This window comes from Protomyctophum parallelum (genome assembly GCF_964188405.1).
Source record: "Protomyctophum parallelum genome assembly, chromosome: 3".
NCBI lineage: Eukaryota > Metazoa > Chordata > Actinopteri > Myctophiformes > Myctophidae > Protomyctophum > Protomyctophum parallelum.
Window position 1 is genome coordinate 24676607 of NC_139698.1, and position 22422 is coordinate 24699028.

A 22422-nucleotide genomic window follows, 5' to 3' on the forward strand; every position below is an offset into this window, starting at 1 on the left:
ACTGACATTGACATGCGTGCGCACACACACGAAGTTGAGACAGTCAGTACACCCTTCACTGTAGTTTGTACTTCGATGTCAAAGAAAGTTAGCAGGAACAGACTGAGCTACAAGGAGACCTGCCTTAGAATCACTGCAGCTGCTGACAAAGGGGCGCACACACACACACACACACACACACAGTGCAGGTAGTGGCGATATTGTGAGGACTTTGGACAGACCGTCACAGACACCATTCACTGTCTAATCCCTCAATCTCACCGTGCATAATGGCACCTTGAAGGACAACTCTGCTCTGCCATTTACCAACTATAAACCCCAGCATTCGTGTCCTGGGGAGAACTCTTGTAGAAAGTAGCTCAAAATGTGTAGTGAGCTTGTCGATCGTCCCATTTTCTGCGACGATATTTAATGTAGAGGGGAAATGGATGAGTGACTAGTATATAGAGCCCTGTGGGACTCCGCCCCAACAATGTATGGGGTTTATGTGATTACAACCTCGTCAGTGGCAGTTGGGTCAAACGCGTCGCTGTAATTTAAACCCTGTGATCATTGGATTCTTATTATCATTATCATCATTGTTTTTTGTTTTTTTTGGGGGGGGGGGGGGGTTTGCATCGTGGCTGCACCACTCAAAAACCTATGTTTCTATGTCCGTGATTCTCATATACTATACTATAACATGTCAAGGACCCCAAAAATTCTATGTATTTGGCCGCCGACCCCAATCTGAAAATATGTTGTTGTCTCCCCCCCCCCCCCCAGAAGCACAGTTAAAAATGTTCGCTCTGAACGAATATATATTCAAATATGTGCGCCACTAAGATTTTTCTAAACTAGCACATCTACAAGCTCATGATGAGCTTGTAGATATATAGCTAAAGTATAACCGAATGCTCGAAACACCAAAATGGGGTTCCCGTCTTGAATGGGAGATGAACCACATTAACGTTTCTGACCCCATTTTTGGCATCCGTTGTAGTAGTTCCAGCTCTGGAGCTCTCATCACCTTTTTTCTCCTCTTCACTCTACTTTCACTGTGAGCTCCGTCCAACTCTTTATTCTTCTTTTTGGGTAATAGATAGCGCCGGCGGTGCCATTTATTCCGCCGTCAGTCCCTTCATTTGAAAAGCATTTTACTCGACACCGAGGTCCACGCGAACCCTCGCACTTTATCCGAATGCGCATTGCACAATCACTGGATAGAGGAGTTTTGTGTAATGTAGTGTTTATTGTTTGGCCCGGGGACAGAGGAGATAAAGTATATTTCATGCAATGAATAAATTGAGATAAACTTGAGAAATCCTCACTTTCACAGATGTTCTCCATATTTCTGTCCCGCACGAACACACACACACACACACACACACACACACACGGTTTCTCTCTCCCTCCATCCAATGCACACAGACACAGTAAATAGTAGCCGTTCAGAAGGATAATTCTGGCCATTTGCTAGATATTGTAATCACAGTTATGACTTAATGACAAGGATATCTATCTACACATTTTTTACATAACCTGCTGGACTGAAAAGAAATAAAAAAGTTTTATGGTTGTTATTACGCCTCTTTTTTTTTTTTTTAGAGCAAATGTGTTTTGTTGCACTTACAACACTGAGTACATGAAAAGAAACATTTCAGTATGTCAGTATGCCAATACTGTGGAAACCAAAACCGTGATATACGTGTATACGTGTAGCTATAACCGTGATTATACACGATTAGCAGCGCTAATATTAGCAATCACGTCTGAGCACATTTTGATATATAAACACAGTTCCATTTTATAATTATTTTATATACAAAACCAGGCTTATACTGATATGCCAAGATAATACACCATTTCATTGTGAGTGTAGGTGGATGACATTGCTTGCACCCGTTGCTGTTGGGCAGAAAATTCTTATCTCCTTTGTGTTTTTTCGTAAATTAACACTCTGCTACTTTATCATACTACAGCATCACACAAAAGTATCAAAAGTAGCAGTACAAGCTTGAAATGCGGTGCGAAGAGACGTGTTAAACTTTTGCTATTGTTTTGGACATAATGGGGTTTCCAGCCAATGGAGACAATAGTCATCGTCGGGTGGAAATCTTCTATGTCTTGTATGTTACATCATCATCATACTATATTCAGTCAATGTCTGTCTGAATGTGTGTCAGAAACACCGCCGTATCTCCTCACCGCCTGCACCAATCACTCCCACTTTTCACACAGGCATTGACCATAATAATATGTAGGTCTTTTACCAATTTAACAAATTATAAATTAATAATGAATTTATTAGTGAATTGACCAAGGGCGCAGTACCCCCAGCGGCAATATCTCACAACTGGTAAGGGCTAGTAGTATTACTACAAATTTTAGCTATTTTAACTTTACTGAAGTATTTTCAATTAGTATATTAATACTTTTACTTAGCCTATATGTGGCATGTGCCTGGACCACTTGGCCAGCGGGCGACCCAGCCCAATTTAGACTCTGCCTATACACTGCTATTTGAAAATAGCAGATCTACAAGCCCTCAAGACGTGTGAAAAGGGACATTCTACATGAGTGCTTTTACAATTACAATTTGTACAATTTGACTACCGACAGACTTCTACTTACCAACAGAGTTTTTCTACTTTATTGTGGTGTTGATACTTTTACTTTAGTAAATATCATGAGTACTTTTTCCACCACTGTGTACAGTACTTAACCGTTACTTCTCAAGAAATGGGAAAACTAAACTGTGTTCGAATAGGTCCAATGTAGCTGTCATTTAGACCACACGATCTTGTCAATACTTTTCATTACTTAAATATGAAACCCACACTCTAAATATAAATATACTGTATCATATTCAAACGTTTCCAAACCCATGAGCTTGTACATAATATGTACAAGCTCATGGGTGCAGTGCAAAATATCTTATCTATATTATAGATAAGATATTTGCACTGCTTTTACGCAACACTATCATAGAACGAAGCATGAAATGGAGTAATAGACCATTCCTTTATGTATAAACAAACATGTCTGTCTGTCTCATATCTCTGTACACAGACATCCCTTTGAATGCGGTGCCAGTGAGTGCATGGGTATGCACTTTCGCAGGAGCCGCCTGTTGGGAATGGCTGAATGAAACAGCCGTAGTATATCTGATCTGCAGAGTGCTCTGGGCAAGATGCGCACAAACTGTAAAACACACACCCGCCTGTGTACGCGTGCACACATACATGGGTGTGTGTTTGTGTGGGTGCTTGCGCGCGTGCATGCATGCAAAATTAATGTGTGTCCGTGTGAGCAGGCAGATGTGTGTATGCACTCAAATTTGGGTGAGATAATCTATACTTAGGCGGAGTGGTAACGAGCAAAAATACATCATTTATACTCCCATCTACATCTTCACCGTCACACACACACACACACACACACACACACACACACACCGCACGCATGCACGCACACAGAGCTCAAAGAGAGGCTTCCCCGCTGGCTACAGAGTTCTGTGTGTTGCTTTGTTGCTTTTTTCCCAAGGAGAAGATTCGTTCCAGGTAAGGCACGCCTCAAAGACCTTTCTCTGGGCTTATTCGCTACAAGTACACACAAACATGCGCACACGCTGTGTCTTTCATCTCGTGATGCTGGGTGTTTTTGCAGGTGTGTTGAGGTCAAAGTCTCACAGGATGAGGGATGAAGGAGAGAGGTCAAAAGACAAAGATGCCATGCACACACACACACACACACACACAGAGTGGGAGAAGTCATACCAACACAGCTGCATCAACTCACCCATCCGAAACAACACTCCACCCTCACCTCATGTCCTCCCTCCATCTCCCTCCTCCTGCCCCCTCACCCCCCCCCCCCCCCCCCCCCCCCATCACGCATCTCTCATCCACCTCACCCCACATTGACACGTGTCAGTGTTGAGGAAGGTTAACTCATCCGCTTCCTTTCTCTCCCTCTCTTCCCCCCCCCGCCCATCTATCCTCAGATCAACCACTGAACCCTCTCTCTCTCCACCTCACCTCTGCTTGTCATTGTTGGTCTCATTCTCTCCATCATGTCTCTCTCTCTCTCTCTCTCTCTCTCTCTCTCCGTCAAGACTTTCTCCAGTGCATTCTCTGGGTGTTTCTTACCTCTTTCACCCACGCCTCTCGTTCCCTCACACCTTTCATTCTCTCCAACAGATCATCCCTCACTGTCACGTCTCTTTCATGTTCCATAAAGTTTGCCTCTCACCTCATTCTTTTTCACCTCTCAATCTCACCTGTCTAGTTCTAGCCCTGCGGTGTATTTTCCTTTCTCGTTTCTCTCCACCTCCGTGTCTCTCCTCTGCTCTCCCCCCTTTCGTTCTTTCTACGTCTTCACTCTCTCCTCCATTTTGTCCCCATTAAACTTCACATTTTCCACTACATTGTCTTGCATTCCAAATTATTTTCCTCTCCTCTTCCCCTCTGCTCTGGTGGCACTGCTTCCCCCCAGGACTCCCTGCCTGCCTGCCTCTGTGTCTCATCCTACCCACAATGCATTGCAGCAACCGCAGCCCCCCCCCCCCCCCTCTTAAGACTGTCAGCACGGGACAGGAAGAGTAAACGCCCAAGGGTCGTCATGGGGATAGAGGAGCATCCATTTCCCCTTGTGAAGTCCGTCTGTCCGCCTTGCACGTGTGTGTGTGTGTGTGTGTGTGTGTTCGCATTCTCTCGCTATGTGTCTTTGTGGAGACCAATATTGTCCACACAACAGTAGGACAATCAGTGGTGTAAAAGTGGGGATGTTTTGCTGGCTGTCGCTTAGGGTAGAATTTAGGTACAGTAGGTTTACAGTGTGTTAAGTGCCAAGTCTGGGCATGTACCAGTTTAGGTGTTAGGGATGGCATAGAAATCTTTTGATAGAAATCTTTCAAAAGGTCCTCACACGCTCGTCCTCACATGCGCGTGCGTGTGTGTGCGTGTGTGCGCGCGTGTGTGTATGTGTGTGTGTATCAGTGTGTCAGTGTATTTGTGTTAATACAGACAGTCTGTGCGGCTGACCACGAGATGAGATCAAGTTGTTTACAGAGTGTAGAAAAGGAATGATACAATTTCCTGTGATTAACATTGCCTCTCCCTACCCTCTGTCTCTCTCCCTTCCGCCTCTCTCTCCATGTTTAAAATGTTCAAAGCGTAGGTGATTCACGGGATGCACACACAGATCCGACGGACCAACGATCCGACATGCGGAAACAACGGTCGGACATGCACTGCTCCAGTGTTCGTCGACTACCTTTTTCCACTGACGAACACTAAATGGAAACAAAATGAAAACTATGATGACTAAAACTAAGACTAAATATACTGACAATTGTCAACAAATAAAAACTAGACTAAAATGTTGGGAAGGGACTAGTGGACAAGAGATCCAGTATAAGTCATTTTACACTTGGTTGCATGCTGAAAACGCGTTGTGAGCTTGTAGATCGGCAATTTTCAGTCATTACGATGGCATCAAGGCCCGCCAAAATACATTTTAGTCGACTAAATCAACTGTAGATTGTAGACTGTAGAAAACTAGACTAACACTAAAATGTTCCAGGTGACTAAAATATGACTAAAACTAAATGAAGTTGTATTCCAAAGACTGACTAAAAGACTAAAATAGAAATTTGCTGCCAAAAACAACACTGGGGTTGAGGTAGGTTGTCGGTCTAATGACACTTGAACCAATAGTATGTCTGAACTAAAGCCTGTACCCTTATTCACATGGTATGTGTTTTACATAGTTGTTTATGTGTAGCATTATTTATTTGCCTTTTGGCATCTTGCCCGAGGCCACTTTAAAGTAATTAAAGTAAAATGTAACATTTTAGGGACACCAGCTAAATTGATTAAACCACAACTAGACCCAATTAGACCCTAACGACGCTACAGCCTGCGGAAGTCTGTCAAACTGTGAATGGAATATATTTGGAAAATATTTGGCAACAGTCAAAACAACTTTTTGACAGACAGGCACTCAGACAGACTGACAGACAAGGATTAGTCACCACATGAAGGCCAACAGAAACAGGCAGAATTCTACTTTGATAATTGGGGTCAGAGCTGGAGAGAGGCTGGCTTTTTAAATTCCAGTGGGGTGGCCCGGCCACATCCATCATTCAGGCATCAGCAAGCCAGACCTGGCCATGCATCACTCGCTCTGGGATTTATTAGTCAGGTCTGAGGCTAGAGGGTGAGAGGTTAAGCATTTATCAGCGGAGAAGACTAAAGTGGTCATGTTTGCTAATTCATAAACCCAGTTTATGCTCTGTCGCACGGCGGTGTCGCACGTTTGAAAATAACGCACTGTACGGCACAAGCCCACGACGTCTTGCATCAGACAGTGACGCAGTGTGGGCTTGTAGGTCCATGCGTCTATTTTAAAACGTGTGGCTTTAGTGTGGACAGTGGAGCTCAAACTGTCAGGAATCATTGTCAGCAACGGAGAGAATGGAGCTGCCTGGGGCCAAGGCTTAAATAAACAAATCACACATTTCATGCGCATTCGTGATGCATACAGGCATACAAAGACGCAAGCCACACATGCATACAAATACCGATGCGTGCCTGCTATACTACATTGTGCTGCTGCTCTGCGCACACACACAGACACATGGAATCAGCATGTGGCCAATAGTATCTACAGTACAGACCGTACAGCTCTTACTGGACGTGTCCAAACGCACAACTCAACTGGCCGAACGTGGTGCACTACACACACACACACACACACACACACAAACACACTGCCTGCCATCTCCCATCAGATCGGTCGATAACATGGCCACTATGGCCGGCAGCCCAGCCTGAATGCCCCCAGGGCCTGTCTGTGTACTGTACCATCTCTCATCACAATTATGCTACAGTAGCACTGAAACCAGACCATACAGTATATACATGCAGGGTCACTTTGGCTACAGCCAGACCGGCAGCTCAACTCCAATGCTTGGCCTATCCAGATTGGAATAGACCATCCTTTTATGTATAACCAATTCTGACCTGAGATCAGATTGTAAAAATGTCCGTTTGAAAATGACAGTTTTCTGAAAAAGCTATGTTTCTATGTTGGTCGTTCTTCGATTTTGCAAAAATAGCAGACCTACAAGCTCGTAGCGCGCCACTCGGTGGCGCGCTATGAGCTTGTATATCTGCTATTTTTAAATAGCTAAAGCATAACGTAATGCTAACACCAAGTCTGAACAGTAAAGAAACATGGAAACAAAATTCTTGCAATTCAGATTCGAAACACATTCATAAGTGGTTTTAAAATATGATTTAAATCTGGTTTCTAAAGATGTGTTTCAGACTTCACCGGACACTCGGGACAATGAAGCCCAATTTATTCTTTGTAGTATGACTTTGTCATGTTGTAGTCGAAAATAGCCAATCTACATGTACACAATGTGTTCCATCACGACGCATTGTGAGCTTGTAGTGAGCTATTTTTGGCATAAGTTAAGCATTACTCACGCCTATGTTGTTACAACAGCAACGAATGCAGATTGACAGGTTGACAATGTGTCATTACACAAATCCAATCTGATCACATGCAAATAACAGTGTGGACAGTTTGTACTTAAAGGCTGTATTGTCCAGTTTAGCTGCTCCCTCTGCACACTAGTGTAGAGTTACTGAGAGGTGAGGGTGGGGGTGGTGGAGGTGAGGGTGGGGTCCCCCCCAGGGCTTACACAAACACACATTGTTATCTTGGGGACACGCATACAAAAGCTTTTGGTTCATCTTGTCCATTATTTCTAGCTTGTGTCGGGGGATAGGCGGTGTCACTGCATCTTTATGTGGACATAAAAGACACTGTTCAGTGACACGCATGAGCAAAAACACACCTAAAGGTCATTTCAGATGGGCAGCGATTAACGCGGCTAGTAGTAATTCATTTTTATTTATTTATGAGGGGCGACAACACAAGCATATTTACGTGAGCAAGGTCCCGTGAAATTGTCACACACGTGCTCGTTTCGTGCACACGCCCGCGACTAACTACGTAGACCTGGACCCAAGCTTTGAAGAATTATGGCGTTTTATTTCATGAAAATTCAGCTGAAAATAATCGCATCGTTTGTTGCCGAGTCGAATCAACAACGCAGAACGGAGCAAGAAGGATCCGACTATGAAACCCCGTTGACTTGAACTCAGTTTCCCAGAAGCCCTTCGGTGCTTCCGGTTAAGTCATCATAAAGCACCATCCTCGTCACGATGTCCGCAACAAAGCCGGTTTTTAACAGTTTTTAAAAAACGGCGAATTAAACAACAAAATGTGGGTTTAGTGGATTCGGCAGGGATAGACAATGGGGGAAAAAAGACGTGTTTAGTGGGTTCCGCAGAGAAACTGTTAAGGGCTTACATTTACAGTCCATTCAGCGAGTTCCGGTGAGGAGGTCACGGTCCTTTTTATATGGAGACACGCGTTATCTGCGACACACACGGATGGAAATGTACAAAAAGTGTGTTTTTGTGTTGCTGGCGGGCTCTTTAAAGGTTGCCGCCACTTCCCACTGTGCCGGAGTCTTTTACCACCAGCCAATAGCCTGGAGGAGTGTGTGTGTGTGTGTGTGTGTGTGTACCAGAGTGTGTCATTGTGTTGCATGCATGTCTTTGTATGAGAGTTAGAAAGACCAAGACCAAGAGTGTCTGTGCATTTTGTGTCAGTATGTCCATGTGAGCGAGCGCGAGCGTGTGCACACTTCGTCTCAAATCACCCTCAAATCCAAAGCAATTAGCGGGTCCAGATGGTGGGCAGGACTAGCACAGTAAATAGCTGTGCAGTGTGCACTGACAGAAGAGAAGCAGTGACAAATGCCACGCGTGCACAGTGGCAGCAGGACATACGGATCCATGACACTGACTGGCACCGGCAACACCAGCATAGTACAAACATTACAATCTGTGAAACCTGGAAAGAAGAAGCTTTGCGTCACAGATCTCTGCCAGAGCTATTTTCGGTCGACGGAACGGTAGTTTCTTTTGGAGTGGCTAAACATGGAGGTGAGGCGGGGGCATGCGAGGAGGGTGGGCACACGACATGCACCTGCATGACTCAACCAGCACATGCTTGACCCACGCAAACACCACACACACAGATGATTGAAGTACTGTGTGTAGACACAAAAACAAAGGCCCAGATAAACACACACACACACACACACACACACACACACACACACACACACACACACACACACACACACACACACACACACACACACACACACACACACACACACACACACACACACACACACACACACAGAAACCCTCCCTAAATTTCCTCCCACCAGCCCTCGTTAAATTTTGACCAAACCAGTTTGGTTTAGTAGTCAGAGTTCAAACAATGCAGCCTTTGAGCGGGGCTCCATTCACCGGAGTTTCAGCCAGCCTTGCACATTCTCCAGCTGATAACACAATCTGTCTGCCTGGAGCACCCAATGGCTAAAGCAACAGCACCACATTCCTAAGCCCTTACTCCCTGTGCGCGTGTGTGTGTGTGTGTGTGTGTGTGTGTCTATACTTATGAGTAGTGTTGGGAAATATTACTTAGGAGAGTAATATGTTACTTATTACTCCTTAGTAGTAATAATATTACATTAATCATGACTAATTGATTTGTATATTATATTATATTACATATTACTTTTACCCCCCCCACACGCGCAATAAAGGGATGTACAACGACATAATCTCTTTAGTCAGCTTCTATTAGAACTGAATCTAATTGTTTTGAATAATAATATTAAGAAGAGTCACAAATCACCCTAAAAGGTTATACATTATACAATAAAGCAGCAATCTCTCTCGACCTTTTAAATGAAAATGTTTTCAAGCCAACAAAACAAAAAAGTAATACGTAATATGTGCTAATTTTACAAAGTAAATAGGTATAATATTACTGTTTTTTCAGAGTAATACCTTACTTTACTCGTTACTGGGAAAAGTAATAATATTACAGTAATATTACTACTAACTAGTTACTGCCCAACACACTGCTTATGAGGGCCAAATAATGTCCCAAAAGTATCATTTAGAATAGTATAATTTCAGAAATAGACATTGTTGGGACAATATTCATCATCACATGGTTAAAAATAATGTAGAGTGCTTACAATTAAGACAAGATTCAGTTTGGGTTAGGGTAATGCCTTTGAGTTTTGGTTTGGGGGTCTGGTTAAAAGTTATGCTAGGCCTATTATTTATACCTATGTTGTGCACCACCAAACATAGCATATCCACAGTAATAAGCTCACAGCAACGCTTGTAGATTAAGGTTACAAATGTTGACGTCCTCACAAAAATCGTAATACAAAGTTGTGTTAGTGTGTGTGTGTGTGTGTGTGTGTGTGTGCGTGCATGTGTGTGTACTGCTGGAGGCAGGGCGACTGCAAAGGGTGATTTACGTGTGATGAAAATTTTATCAAACATGTACATTGCTGTTTCAACACAGCTGAAACAGTTTTCCTCTGACTGTGTGCATGATTCACTGTTGCAATATTGATGAAGACATCTGCAGCCATAACCCATCCTCCATCCATGCTCTCGACGTGCATGAAAACAGTACGGCTTACAGCACAGTAGCGGAAGTGTAGCTTTCAGCGAAACTACGGCAGGATTCCAGATTACCTGTTGCCAAGGCAGCAGGTTTACACCCAGCCAACCAGGACACACTTATACAAATGAGGCACGAGGGGGCTGGTGCTCGAGTTATGGCAAGTCTCTGCTACAGTAAGAGAGAATAAATTATAAGAATAAACACACTTTTTACAAAATACGACTGTTAATACTTCTTTCTCTGCTATTTCTGTTAGCCAGTTAGTAAAAGACTAGTATTATCTTCAAAAACGATTGTGTACAAAAAGCGGAATTTGCATACTTTAACCCTCTTATTGCTAGATTGAATAACATCTTATTGTGCATTGGGCCAGATTTGGCGACTTTTTGAATGGCAATCGAAAAATGTGAGATATGACCACAATGTCACGAAATGTGTCATTTTAAAGCCCCACGTCTACAGTTTACACCGAAAAAAGAATTATGATTCTAGCTTGTTCCATCGTTTACTTATAAGCATTTTAGTACACCTTGGTTTGACTTATAACTGAAACCAAGGTCTACTAAAAAGCTTATAAGTAAACGATGGAACAAGCTATAATCATAATTATTTTTTCATTGTAAACTAGTGACTTGGAGCTTTAAAATGAGACATTTCGTGACATTGTGGTCATATCTCACATTTTTCGATTGCCATTCAAAAAGTCGCCAAATCTGGCCAATGCTGGCCAATGCCACATTTCTTAATTCGTCATTTTAATGCAAATCGCAGATCAGCATCTAAATAAAATACATCACGTTTTACTTTCACTTTCAAAGTAATACCCAGAATTGCCACCAGATGGCGGGAACGTACCATTATGCTAATTTTGGCTAAAGTGTCAAATCTGGCTAAATCACTTCCTGTCAAACGGAGGTAAACAACCGAGGCTAGTTTGACCCCAAGCAGATAGCTTGGCTGTCCGGATTGCTAAGCTAACATTAGCTTTTTCATAACTTAGTCAAATTAAGCTTAAAAACGGCCAGGAACATCCCAAAATATCACATTTTTTTGCCGCGAATCACAGAGACGGCGCGCATGCACGATAGTGCACGATCGCGCAGATTTCGGCCGGTTTTTGGTAGATTACATTAAAAAAAAGTCTAAAAAGTCTAAAAATTCAATTATTTTGTTATAATAAGACGTACTGACAGAATGTATTTTGTTCAATTGTGAAGTTAAAAGTATTGGCGACTTGTGGTTGAAATCACTGGCACTGGTCACATATAGTTTCACAATCGTCTGCCTGACAACGCACAGATTTAGTAAACCAAAATGAGGCAAACCGTGAAAAAAGGGAATGAGAGAAAGAGACACTTCAGACTAGCCCGATCGATTAATCAATAAATCTAATCAGTAATAATCGATGAGCGCCTCCATTCATTCTCACCACCATGTCACATACTGTATAGCTAACCTCAAGTACCACATACTGTATACAGTAGCAGACAGGCAGGTGCAAGATGGAAGGGGAAGACAGACGGGAGAGAGAACAAATTACACGTGCGTGAACACGCGTACGCACACAAGCACCCATGCACACACACAGTGAGGCCAGAGGATCATTTCAAAAATCAAAAATCTTTAATCGCAACTGAACACAATAAAAAACAAATCATAATATCGGACAAATTGTGACTATAACAGTTCTCTTTTCAAATGTTGCCCCCTCCCCGCGACACACACACCCCCCAAAGAAAATTAAAAAAAGAAATCAACATTTACACAGAACGGTGAATAAAATGCACGTTTCAAAAAGGGGGAGGGGGGGTTTAAAATGTGTACAGGAAAAAATAAAAATACATTTGCCAGTATAAGTACTTTTGGCAGCAATCACAGCGCGGCAGTCAATAATAAAGCACTCAAGAGGACATAAATTATAAAGCACTGCAAAAGAAAGAAAGAGAAACAATAAAAAAACATAAAATGAGAGATCCTTCATGCGTGTCGCCACTGAGAGATACACAAACGTGACACCATAAATTAGTAATTCTTTTTTTTTCTCTTCTCTCCGCTAGATATTTATATATTTATACTATGTACATAAGTGAGAGGGGGCTTTTCTCTTTAAAACCTTTTTTTTTTTTCTCCTCTTCTTCAAGTGGAGACGGGAGACATTAAGGCTTCGATTTTTGAGCCAGAGGGCACATGCGAAATATGTGGCTTTCGCAAAAAACAACCAGGAAAAAAAATAAATACAATAAAAGCAAACCCAGAAACCTTGTTTAAAAAGTTTGTGCTAGGGGGCAGGTCTGAGGGGGGGTGGGGGTTGAGAGAGCGTGACTAGAAAAGTGGCTTTGTCAGCGCGCCAGGGGAGCAGAGTGGGCTGCCGGAGGTTGAGGACATTGGGGAGGGAGCAGAGAGTGGAGGACTGTGAGTCTGTGACACACTCTTTCTCTCTCTCTCCCTCTGAAATAGCCTCATTGGTTGCACTGGGTATGATGAGCACTTGAGCAGAGTCTTTTCCAAAAAAAAAAAAGCCTCTCTGACACTTTGGATGATGGGAGCGTGTGTGTGTGTGTGTGTGTGTGTGTGTGTGTGTGTGTGTGTGTGTGTGTGTGTGTGTGTGTGTGCATTAGTTTAACCGGTGTGTCAGTGCCCAGTCATCTCTTTTTCTTGTGTGTGCCCCTGCATGAGTGCGTGCGTGCGTGCGTATCTCTTTCTCTCTGCTGTAACAGGACACGGTACATGTCCTGACAGAGCAATGAGCAGATAGGAGATGGTCAAGGAGCGTCTGTCTGTGTGCATGCGTGCGTGTGCGCGCATGCACAGTATCTGTGTGTATCTGTATGTGTGAGGAAGAGGCACAGTTGTCAGGTATGGATGTCTACCGTTGGGCTAGTAGTGCGCATAATGAAGAGTGAGGGGTGTTTGTGTGTGGGTGAACACACGTTACCCTGCATTCTGTGTGTGTAGCAATGTCTCCTCTAGCCATTCCTCCATGGTGACAAAAGGTCAGGAAGTGGCTCCTCACATTACAGGCCCTTGTGGCATGGAGACACTGCGAGCACGAACGCACGCCATGCCATGCACGCAAATGCAGATGCAGCACAAAGCATTGCCTCTGTGGGTTACAGTCTACCTGAATGAGAGTGCGTGCACACACACACACACACACACACACACACACGCACATGCACACGCATGACATGTCAGAAAGAGTGAAAATACAATATAGTGGTCAAAAACTAGCGTGTGCTTCACTGCTCGTTAAGGGAGAGAACATGTGGAGCTGCAGGCAATGTGAAAACCAGGTTTGTGGGCTGTAAGGCATTGTTTCGTGTGTTTTCTTTTCTTCCCATGTGCATTTAAAAAACATAAAAACTAAATATCAATTCTTCTGGGCTGCTGCTGGGTAAAATAAATTGAAGTAAATTCAACCTGCGCCGAACAGGCATTCATTATACGGGGTAGGCCAATTACATTCTGAGCCAGGTGAAATTTGCCCCCGCCAAATCACAAGGTCTCCCTTCCTCCCCTTGTGTTGTTCGCAGCACCAGCTCTATTTATTCTGTTATTTACATATTTTAGATAAATATCCACATTTTCACAAGAAAAATAAAGATGCTTACATACTGGATACTGTACGTATAACCTCACACCAAAATGTACATACAACACTTTCTTTCCCCACGTTTGTCATCGTCTTTGCACACCAATCCTTTCATACACACAGATTTGCTCCATACAAGGAAAAAGAGACCCTCCCACCCCCCCCTACAATGATAATCATACACCAGTGCAAAAACAAAAAGATAAAAGAGATACATTTTTCAGTGGTTGTGAGAAATTGACGGCATTTCGATAAATCTATCCAAGGCTGACAGGAGTTCTAACGCGGGCTACGACCATTAGATGTAAAATCTATAGGTCGGTCTGGCATAAGATATGCCAGATAGTGATCGCTCGCTAATGGCTTAAATGGTGGCTCTGTTCCGTTGTCATATCTCCGGTTCTCTCTCTCTCTCCTCTCATTTTTCTCCAGCACCTCTCTCTCTCTCCCACTCTCCGCTCTGTCAAGGTCAATAGCTGCCATCAGGGCAGACCAATTATATGTCCTTATAAGGATAGCTCAAAGTGTGTTAATAGTGTGTGTACTTGTGACACGCACATGCGCACACACACACACACACACACACACACACACACACACACACACACACACACACACACACACAGTTCAAGGTTAAATGGTTTTGATCCGAGTTACAAGCGGGCATGGCCGCCATTGCCCAGGGAATTGTGTGGCCCAGCGTTTGACCCCCAGACCTTGGGGTGGACCTCATACATGGGGCTACGTCTTGGACCACACCGCCAGAGGCACCGTCTGGACAGCCAATGAGAGGGCCTGCTCACCAACGTCCCAGAGGCACCGTCTGGACAGCCAATGAGAGGGCCTGCTCACCAACGTCCCAGGCGCTCACCGGTGAGTCAAGAGCGAGGGTCGATTCTAAGGGCATAATTAAGGGACGTTCCCCCTGCAAGAAGACCATTGGTCAGAGCCCTCCTGGGACGTTCCCCCTGCAAGAAGACGATTGGTCAGAGCCCTCCGGTGGCTAGTTAGTTCGCCGGGAAATACACATGCATGCCCAGACACGCACGCATAAGCACATGCCTGCCTATGTGCACACACTAGGGCTTCAAGCAACTAGTCGACTAGTAAATCCACTAGTTGACCTTGCTGGTACTAGTTGACTAGTTGATAAGAAAACCAACATTTTAGGCCTCAAGATCAGCTAGAATGCTAGATTATAGTCACCAATGTACACAGTTTTTAAATGTACAAATATTTTGACACAATAGGTAGTTAACCCATTCTGGGCGGGAACCCCTTTTGGCGTTTCAAACATTATGTTATAATTTAGCTATTGAAAAATAGCAGATCTACAAGCTCATAGAAGCTCATAGAATTTAAACGAAAAATCGTTAAAATTCTTTCAGAAAATCTTTCAGAAAATTGTCATGATTTAGAAGATTTATTTTAAATTTCGACGTCAGGCAACTAGTCAACTAGTATAAATCACTAGAAGTGTAAGCCCTAGCACACACACACAGCCTCGGGTACGAGGACAGTCTATAGCTGCAGAGGTGTTCTCCGGTGGCTCGTTAGCAAGACAAATAAACAGTCAGCAGACAATCAGGCCTGCAAGCTGCCATCGCACAGGGGCCGTTTCTACCGCACGCTGCCTCGTTAGTCAATACCACACCTGCAGCCCCCCCCCCGGGTGGAGGCGACCTTTAAGCATCCCTCAATCAATCGAGCATTGGGTCATCTCGATAATGGAGGGAAAGATGATATTATCCTCATTGAAAATCTATTTAGAAAAACCTCACATGAGCCTTAGGGTATAGAGACGGCGGGGGAGCAGAGTGCGGTATACAGTCGGGGTATGGGAGGAGGCGACAGTAATTGAGTGTACTGCGGAGAACCCTGTCCAGCCCGGGACGCCATGACATGAGCCGATTGCTCTGGTCTGGTCTGGCCTGGAGGACAATGGTTGTTTGACAGTGAAATACTCTGCCTGCTCTCCACAGCCCTGACCTCAACACTGGCCTGGATAAATCAGCCCACCATAAACACAGAGAGAGAGAGAGAGAGAGAGAGGGGTGGAGGGACAGAGAGAAGGGGGACAGAAACAGAAATAGAGATAGACACAGATGGAGAGGAGATTTAGGAGAGTTAGTGAGACAACAGGGGATGGAGGAAGAACAAGGTGTCGGGAGACAGAATACTGTGGGGGTAGAATGGCCACGTAACAGGCAATAGGTAATAGGTCGATGAGTGGTGGCAATCTGTTGGTCCGAGCTTAGTGGGCGACTTCACGGCCCATTAACGGTCCAGCTCCTCCTGACGGGAGTGCTCCGAGGAGAGCGGAAATGAGCGAGAGAGAAGTGACACTCCGGAGTCCGTACCCCCGACCACCACACAACCCCTCCCTCCTCAAATCCATTTCTTCATCTCAGCAACCCTGTCAGAATGACCACATCCTCATTCCTTTCCCTTCATCTCTGTTTACAGTGTCTTCCCTCTCTAGACGTATGCTATTATTTCATTTTCCAACCTCCGGGGCATTGCGCCACGCGCACACTCCAAACTGTATACCCAACTATTAACCGACTGGTTCTGTTAAAGCCGAATGCAGTGGCATCGGCACCTTTGCTGACGTACGTTACCCAAACGAGATTGCCTTCGCGGTCAGCCCAGAGTGTGGCCATTTATTGAAACAGACGTAACAGGGTTAACGGGCCATGAAAACACAATCTTCTGAGATGAGAGAGAGAGAGAGAGAGAACATGACAAAAGACAGAAGCGCAGATGGAGGACGTTTCCTGAGCCATGGCTGCCGGATTTACCCTTATATACTCAACACCCTTTTCAGAAGCCCTCCACCCACCCACCCCCAGACTTGTTAAAGCACAATGAGTTGCCAGAGCAATAAAAGAAGTTAGCCGACAAGTGGGTGGGGGGGTGTGACTAGGGAATAGAAGGTAGTGCCTATCTGCTCGACACCACTCCTTCCTCTGGTGCAGTGTGTTTTAGTGACGATAAGAGTGAATGTGCTTGCGAGATGCTATATATATATATATATATATATATATATATATATATATATATATATATATATTCCGAATACACCATTATTCCAACGCCATCAGTATGCCGGTTTTCCATCTTTTGGTCCGTCTGTCAAAAGTCCTCGTCAAAGTCCCGGTGGGTGGTGGTAAGAGATACAACGAGAGACGAGAATGGAAAAATAAAAAATGAAAAGAAAGTGGGATTCTGTTTTTCTCTCCGTCTTTCCGGGTGTTCTGTACTGTAGATGTATCAGGTGATGAAGTTCCGTCTGGCTGGTTGTACGGTACAGGGACGTATAGGGTCGCCATACTGTTGTCAATTTGATCCCCCCCCCCCCCAACCAACCAACCAACCTTCTTATCTCAAACGTCACTGTTCAGTCTGCAGGGGGGGGGGGGGGGGGGGGGGGGGTGGCGTGTGGGGGCTGTGCCGTCGCAGTTCATAGATTTTCAATTAAATTTTGTTTCCCAAAAAATAAACGCAATATTCTTTTATCCTCTCCGCATAGGACGGGGGGGGGGGGAGGGATGACCCCCCTCCCCCCGCATCTCCACCTCCTCACCCTGCACACACCTTCAAATCCACATCAGGGAGGAGGAAACCCTCCATCTTTCCTCCACCACACTTCTCTCCTCCTCTCTCACTCTCTCACACGTAGACAGCGGTCCGTGAGATGACGGAGCCGTCCCTCTGGGACTCCATGTCGTCGTCCAGGTAGCCCCCCATCATGTCCTCCTGGTCGTGGGGCGGGCGGAGCTGCAGGATGGGCTGCGCCCCGACGCCCAGGCCCGCGCCGCCGCCGCCGAAGTGGTCGTACCTCTCCTCCGGCGCCTCCTCGTCCTCCAGCTCCAGCTCGTCGAACTTCCTCCTCTCCGCCTCGTCCAGCTCGTTGCTCAGCAGGATGTCCTGGGCCGTGGGCGTGACGGCGGCGGCGCCCGGCACCCCCCCCGTCCCGGCGCCGCCCCCCGCCGTGAGGGGCTGGCTGTGGTGGTTGTTCTTGTCGGCCGCGCCCTCGCTGTACACGTAGATGGGGCCGTTGTTGTTGCCGCCGCCGCCGCCCGCTCCCCCCGTGCCGTTCTTGCTGGTCTTCTTGCCGCCGCCGAAGAACCGCGACTTGAGGTCGCTGGCGCCGCCGCGGTAGCCGCCCTGCTGCTGCTGCTGCTGCTGCCGGCGGCTGCGGGTCACCAGCACGGCGATCAGCGCCGCCACCAGCAGGAGAGCCAGCAGGCAGCCGATGACGGCGCCCACCACCACGCCCGCGTTGGAGGGGCTCACTGTGGGTTCTGTGTGTGGAGGTGAAGGCACAGGGAGAGGAGAGAGAGAGATAGGAGAGAGACAGACAGATGGAAGAGAGAGAGAGGGCGGGGGTGAGAACCGTGTGAGGAAGATAAAGACATAGGCAGACAGTCAGGCAGGGAGAGAGAGAGAGAAAGGTCAAGAGAAGGATGAAGGGAACACCAGGATAAGGAGGTGAGAAAAGCAAGGCAGGAGTGAGGAAAGGAGAAGTGTTGACATTGGGATGGATAGAAGAGAGAAGGAAAGTGAGGAGGGAGAGATGGAGCGAGTGTGAGAAAAGGGAACATGATGGTGAAACAGGAGATGTGTGAGCGACAGACGGAGAGAGAGAGAGACACATTGGTAGAGAAAGAGGATGATGAAGACAGCATACAGAGGGAAAGGGCACACATACATGGGAAAGGGCAAAGTCAAGGAAAAAGAGTGAACGAGAAAAGGGAGAGGGACCAGCGGGAGAGGGGAGATCAGGAAGAGAGTACAGTAGAGGAGAAAGTGAGTGACAGAGGGGGAGGACAAGTAGAAGGAGAGAGAGAGAGAAAGAGAGGGGGTGGCTGATGTCAGTGGTGCTGTATTCAGTCAAGTGTGAAAAAACGCTGAGGTGTCACAAAAGTATGCGACAATGCGTGCGTGTGCCTACCTGCATGTGTGTGTGTGTGTGTGTCAGTGCGCATGGCAATGTGCGAATGTGTACACGAGTGTCCCCCCCCGCCCCATGTGTGTGTACATGTGTGTGCTGAGCTTCAAGCTGCACTGACTCTCCCCCCCCCCCTTCCCCTCTCAGAGCTGCTCCTGTTCCCATTCTCACAGTCAGCCACGTCACAACAGCATCTTCAGCCAACACTGGCCCACACACACACACACACACACACACCCCCACACCCTTCCCCCAGCAAGGATGCCCCCAATTCACACAACCAGCGTATGTCCCAGACACACAGCCCACTTCCTCACTGCCAAAGCACAAACCACAGCCAACTTTGTCCTTCAGCCCAACCACCTCCAAGCTCTGTGGAGCAACGGTGTGACTCTGGGAGGGTTAGGAGGAGCCAGGAGGAGGGAAAAAACGGAAGAGAGGAGGAGGAGGACGGATGGAAGGAGGCAGATGATGGAGGGATGGCGGAGGAAGGTGGGGGAGTGTCGAAGCCACGCGACGGGATATGACTTCCTCGGCGCAATGTATTAGCGAGCAGGGGACAGACTCCCACCCGTCTCCCCGCAGGAGGTAGCAGTTCAATTTGTTGTCGCACTTCCATATGGCCACGAGACAGCAATTTGCTTGTGTGTTTGCGTGTGTGTGTGTGTGTGTGTGTTACCACTGAGTCATGTTCCAGACTAAAACGGACACTAAAACACATGCGCACACATGCCGCGTGCACGCACACACGCAAATATTGTACATGGATGCACACACAGGAATAGCAAGTCATTTAAGGCCATTTGGCTTTAGCCAAAAAGCCTTTTCATGGCAATTATATCCAAAAGTATCATTCATGTGGGAGAACAGAGCATGCTGGGAGGGAACCAGAAAAACTAGGCCTTTACTATCCACTATCGTTTTGCCAAGGATTGTGCATGCGTACTGCGTGGGCGTGTGTGTGTGTGTGTGTGTGTGTGTGTGTGTGTGTGTGCTGCGCATCCCTGCTTGTGTTGCAGACTCCAGGGATACAGGGAATGTCTAAATCGGGGTTGCACAGAGGTCCCACATGACAAGCCAGCCCCACCAGTGTTGGTACTGTGAGCTCTGAATCTCCCATCTGCCTACCCTCCTGTCTTACTATGCAGTCAATGCAGCATTGTTGCAGTTAACTTACTCAACATCATTGCACATGATGAAAACCTCATATTGTTCTGTTAAAAAAAAAAAAGAAGTTGAATACATGATTTAACAGAGATAATATGTCTTCCGAGTGTGAATTGTGTGAATACCAAGTCATGCATGTCAAGGCTGAGGCGGATAGATAGAGAAAGGAAGCAATGAACATCCTATTATATCGTAGCGCTGGCACAGTGGGCTCTTAAAACTGAAATGTGCTGCATGCCTGTTTCTATTGGGTCGCTACATGACAAGGATGCTAATATGTTTTAATAAGCCTGGGTCTCAGGAGAGGCCGAGTTTGTTATTTATTACGAGTCCAGGAATCCTTGGCTTGTAGCCGGTTCATGGCTCACTGCGCTGGAAATCTGTTCACTTTAACTTAAATTTCGAACAACCAACCATGGACTGTGACAAAATAACTAACGCATCCGCTGAACAGATCAGCCAGCACAGTTGGGCTGGCAGAACCTTCATTAAAACACCTGGGACAGCGCTCCACGCGGCCCAGACTCTTCTCTCTTCTGGCTCCAAAACTATGGAATGAACTTCCCATTGCAATCAGAACTGCAGACTCACTCGCAATCTTCCACCATAGTCTGAAAACTCACCTCTTCAGACTCCATTTTAGCCCGCAGCACTTGCACTAGCCTTGACGACCTTACAGGCGTATGCAAAGGCTACATTTATGTGGATCAAGAGCGCCTGCTAAATGCCTAAATTGTAAATTGCAGCACTCTATAGCGTATACTCAGTGTCATTGTACAGATATTCTACTGTTAGACGTATGTTAGGTTCTTAGCTTGCTTATGATCCTTGATGACTTTCTATGTATTTCATTCATTACCATGTGGTCATGTCGTTCTCGCTTATTGAAAATCTCTCTGGATTAAGAGCATCTGCTAAATGCCTAAATTGTAACACATGGTGTCTGGCTGTGGCTTTGTGTTCAGTTTGATAGGCATTGGGACCATGAAAGCCCAAGTTGACAATATGGCCCGTTGCGAAAACCGATCCCAGCATGCCTCTTCTTCTTCTTCGCTTTCCCCTACCTATAGCTTCCCTGCCAGCAGCTGCAGGAGACTCGACTGAGGAAACGCAGCCTCTAAATGTGTTCCTCTAAATGTGTTCGAATGTCACGTTGCTGCTCTGTCGTCGCTTGTCATATATTCGGTACCCTGTACGATAACGATATCCAAGGTGCTCCGACTTCCTGTTAAGTAGCTTTGACTGCAGGGCCTCTGACAGAATTACGGCTCTAACACGGCTTCTTGTCAAAGGAAGGAGTATGCTATCCCGCTGACTCGCCCTCCGCTCTCTCTCGCTCTCTTCTCGTCACCTCCAAAGCCATTTTACCTACCATGTCGCCCATTTTGCCATTGTATTTCCTGTCATGCTGCAATTTTCTTTTTCCTGCTCCCCACACACTTAAACATATTCATGTCTGAATGAAGACTGTGTTGTCTGAGTATGTGCGCCCTCTCTCCCCCCTCCATTCTTTATCCTGAATTCCCCTCGCTTTTCATTCCCTTCCTCTATCTGCGCCCCCTCCTCTCAAAGCATTACTTTCCCTTCACTCCTCTCTAACATATTATTCCCCCTCTCGTTCCTCGTCGTACGCCTTGTTCCCTTTCATCCCACAATAACTCTCTCCGTTTTGTCTCTCCTTCTTCCCTCCCAAGCTTCCTTCTGCACATCTTTCCCGTCTTCTCTCGTGACTTGGCGCTAAACGCTTCCTATTCACAGACATGACGACCGGGGGGTGTGTCCCCACATGTCCCACTGCTAACAGGAACACAGGAAATGCATTAGCACCTCCGGGGGCCTCCACTGGGACGTCGACACACGGTGACACGGCAAAGCGTTTCCCCGCAGCAAAAACTGCTGCCCCGCTGGGTTACAAAAAAGGACAAGGAGAGTGACTAAAAAATGTCTTTGGATGAAAGCTAGCAGGTGCGTTATAAAGGTTAATCATATTCCTGTCGAATCCATTTCCTTCACATGCCTTAGAGAGCTGCAAAGAGAAGCAAACATGTGAGGCGTGGACGACGTAGTGGATAATCTTTACATATTGGTACAGAAGTATAGGTCATATTCCATTCCACTTTATGGATATAATTTTTTCTGA

The 22422-nt window shown here is 45.9% G+C and overlaps 1 protein-coding gene across 2 annotated transcripts in view; it reads right to left on the reverse strand.

Annotated features, from left to right (window-relative positions):
* Nucleotides 1-22422, reverse strand: part of LOC310855423 (poliovirus receptor homolog) — a 143171-nt gene that overhangs the window by 56298 nt on the left and 64451 nt on the right. The window contains exon 7 of one of the 2 annotated variants that reach the window (XM_083760423.1): nucleotides 17726-18468. The exons of the other annotated variant lie outside the window; for it this stretch is intronic. Coding sequence (XP_083616549.1) covers nucleotides 17834-18468 — 635 coding nt within the window. The 3' untranslated portion in view covers nucleotides 17726-17833. Of the gene's footprint in view, nucleotides 1-17725; nucleotides 18469-22422 lie in introns of those variants that run through there. 2 annotated transcript variants of the gene reach the window in all.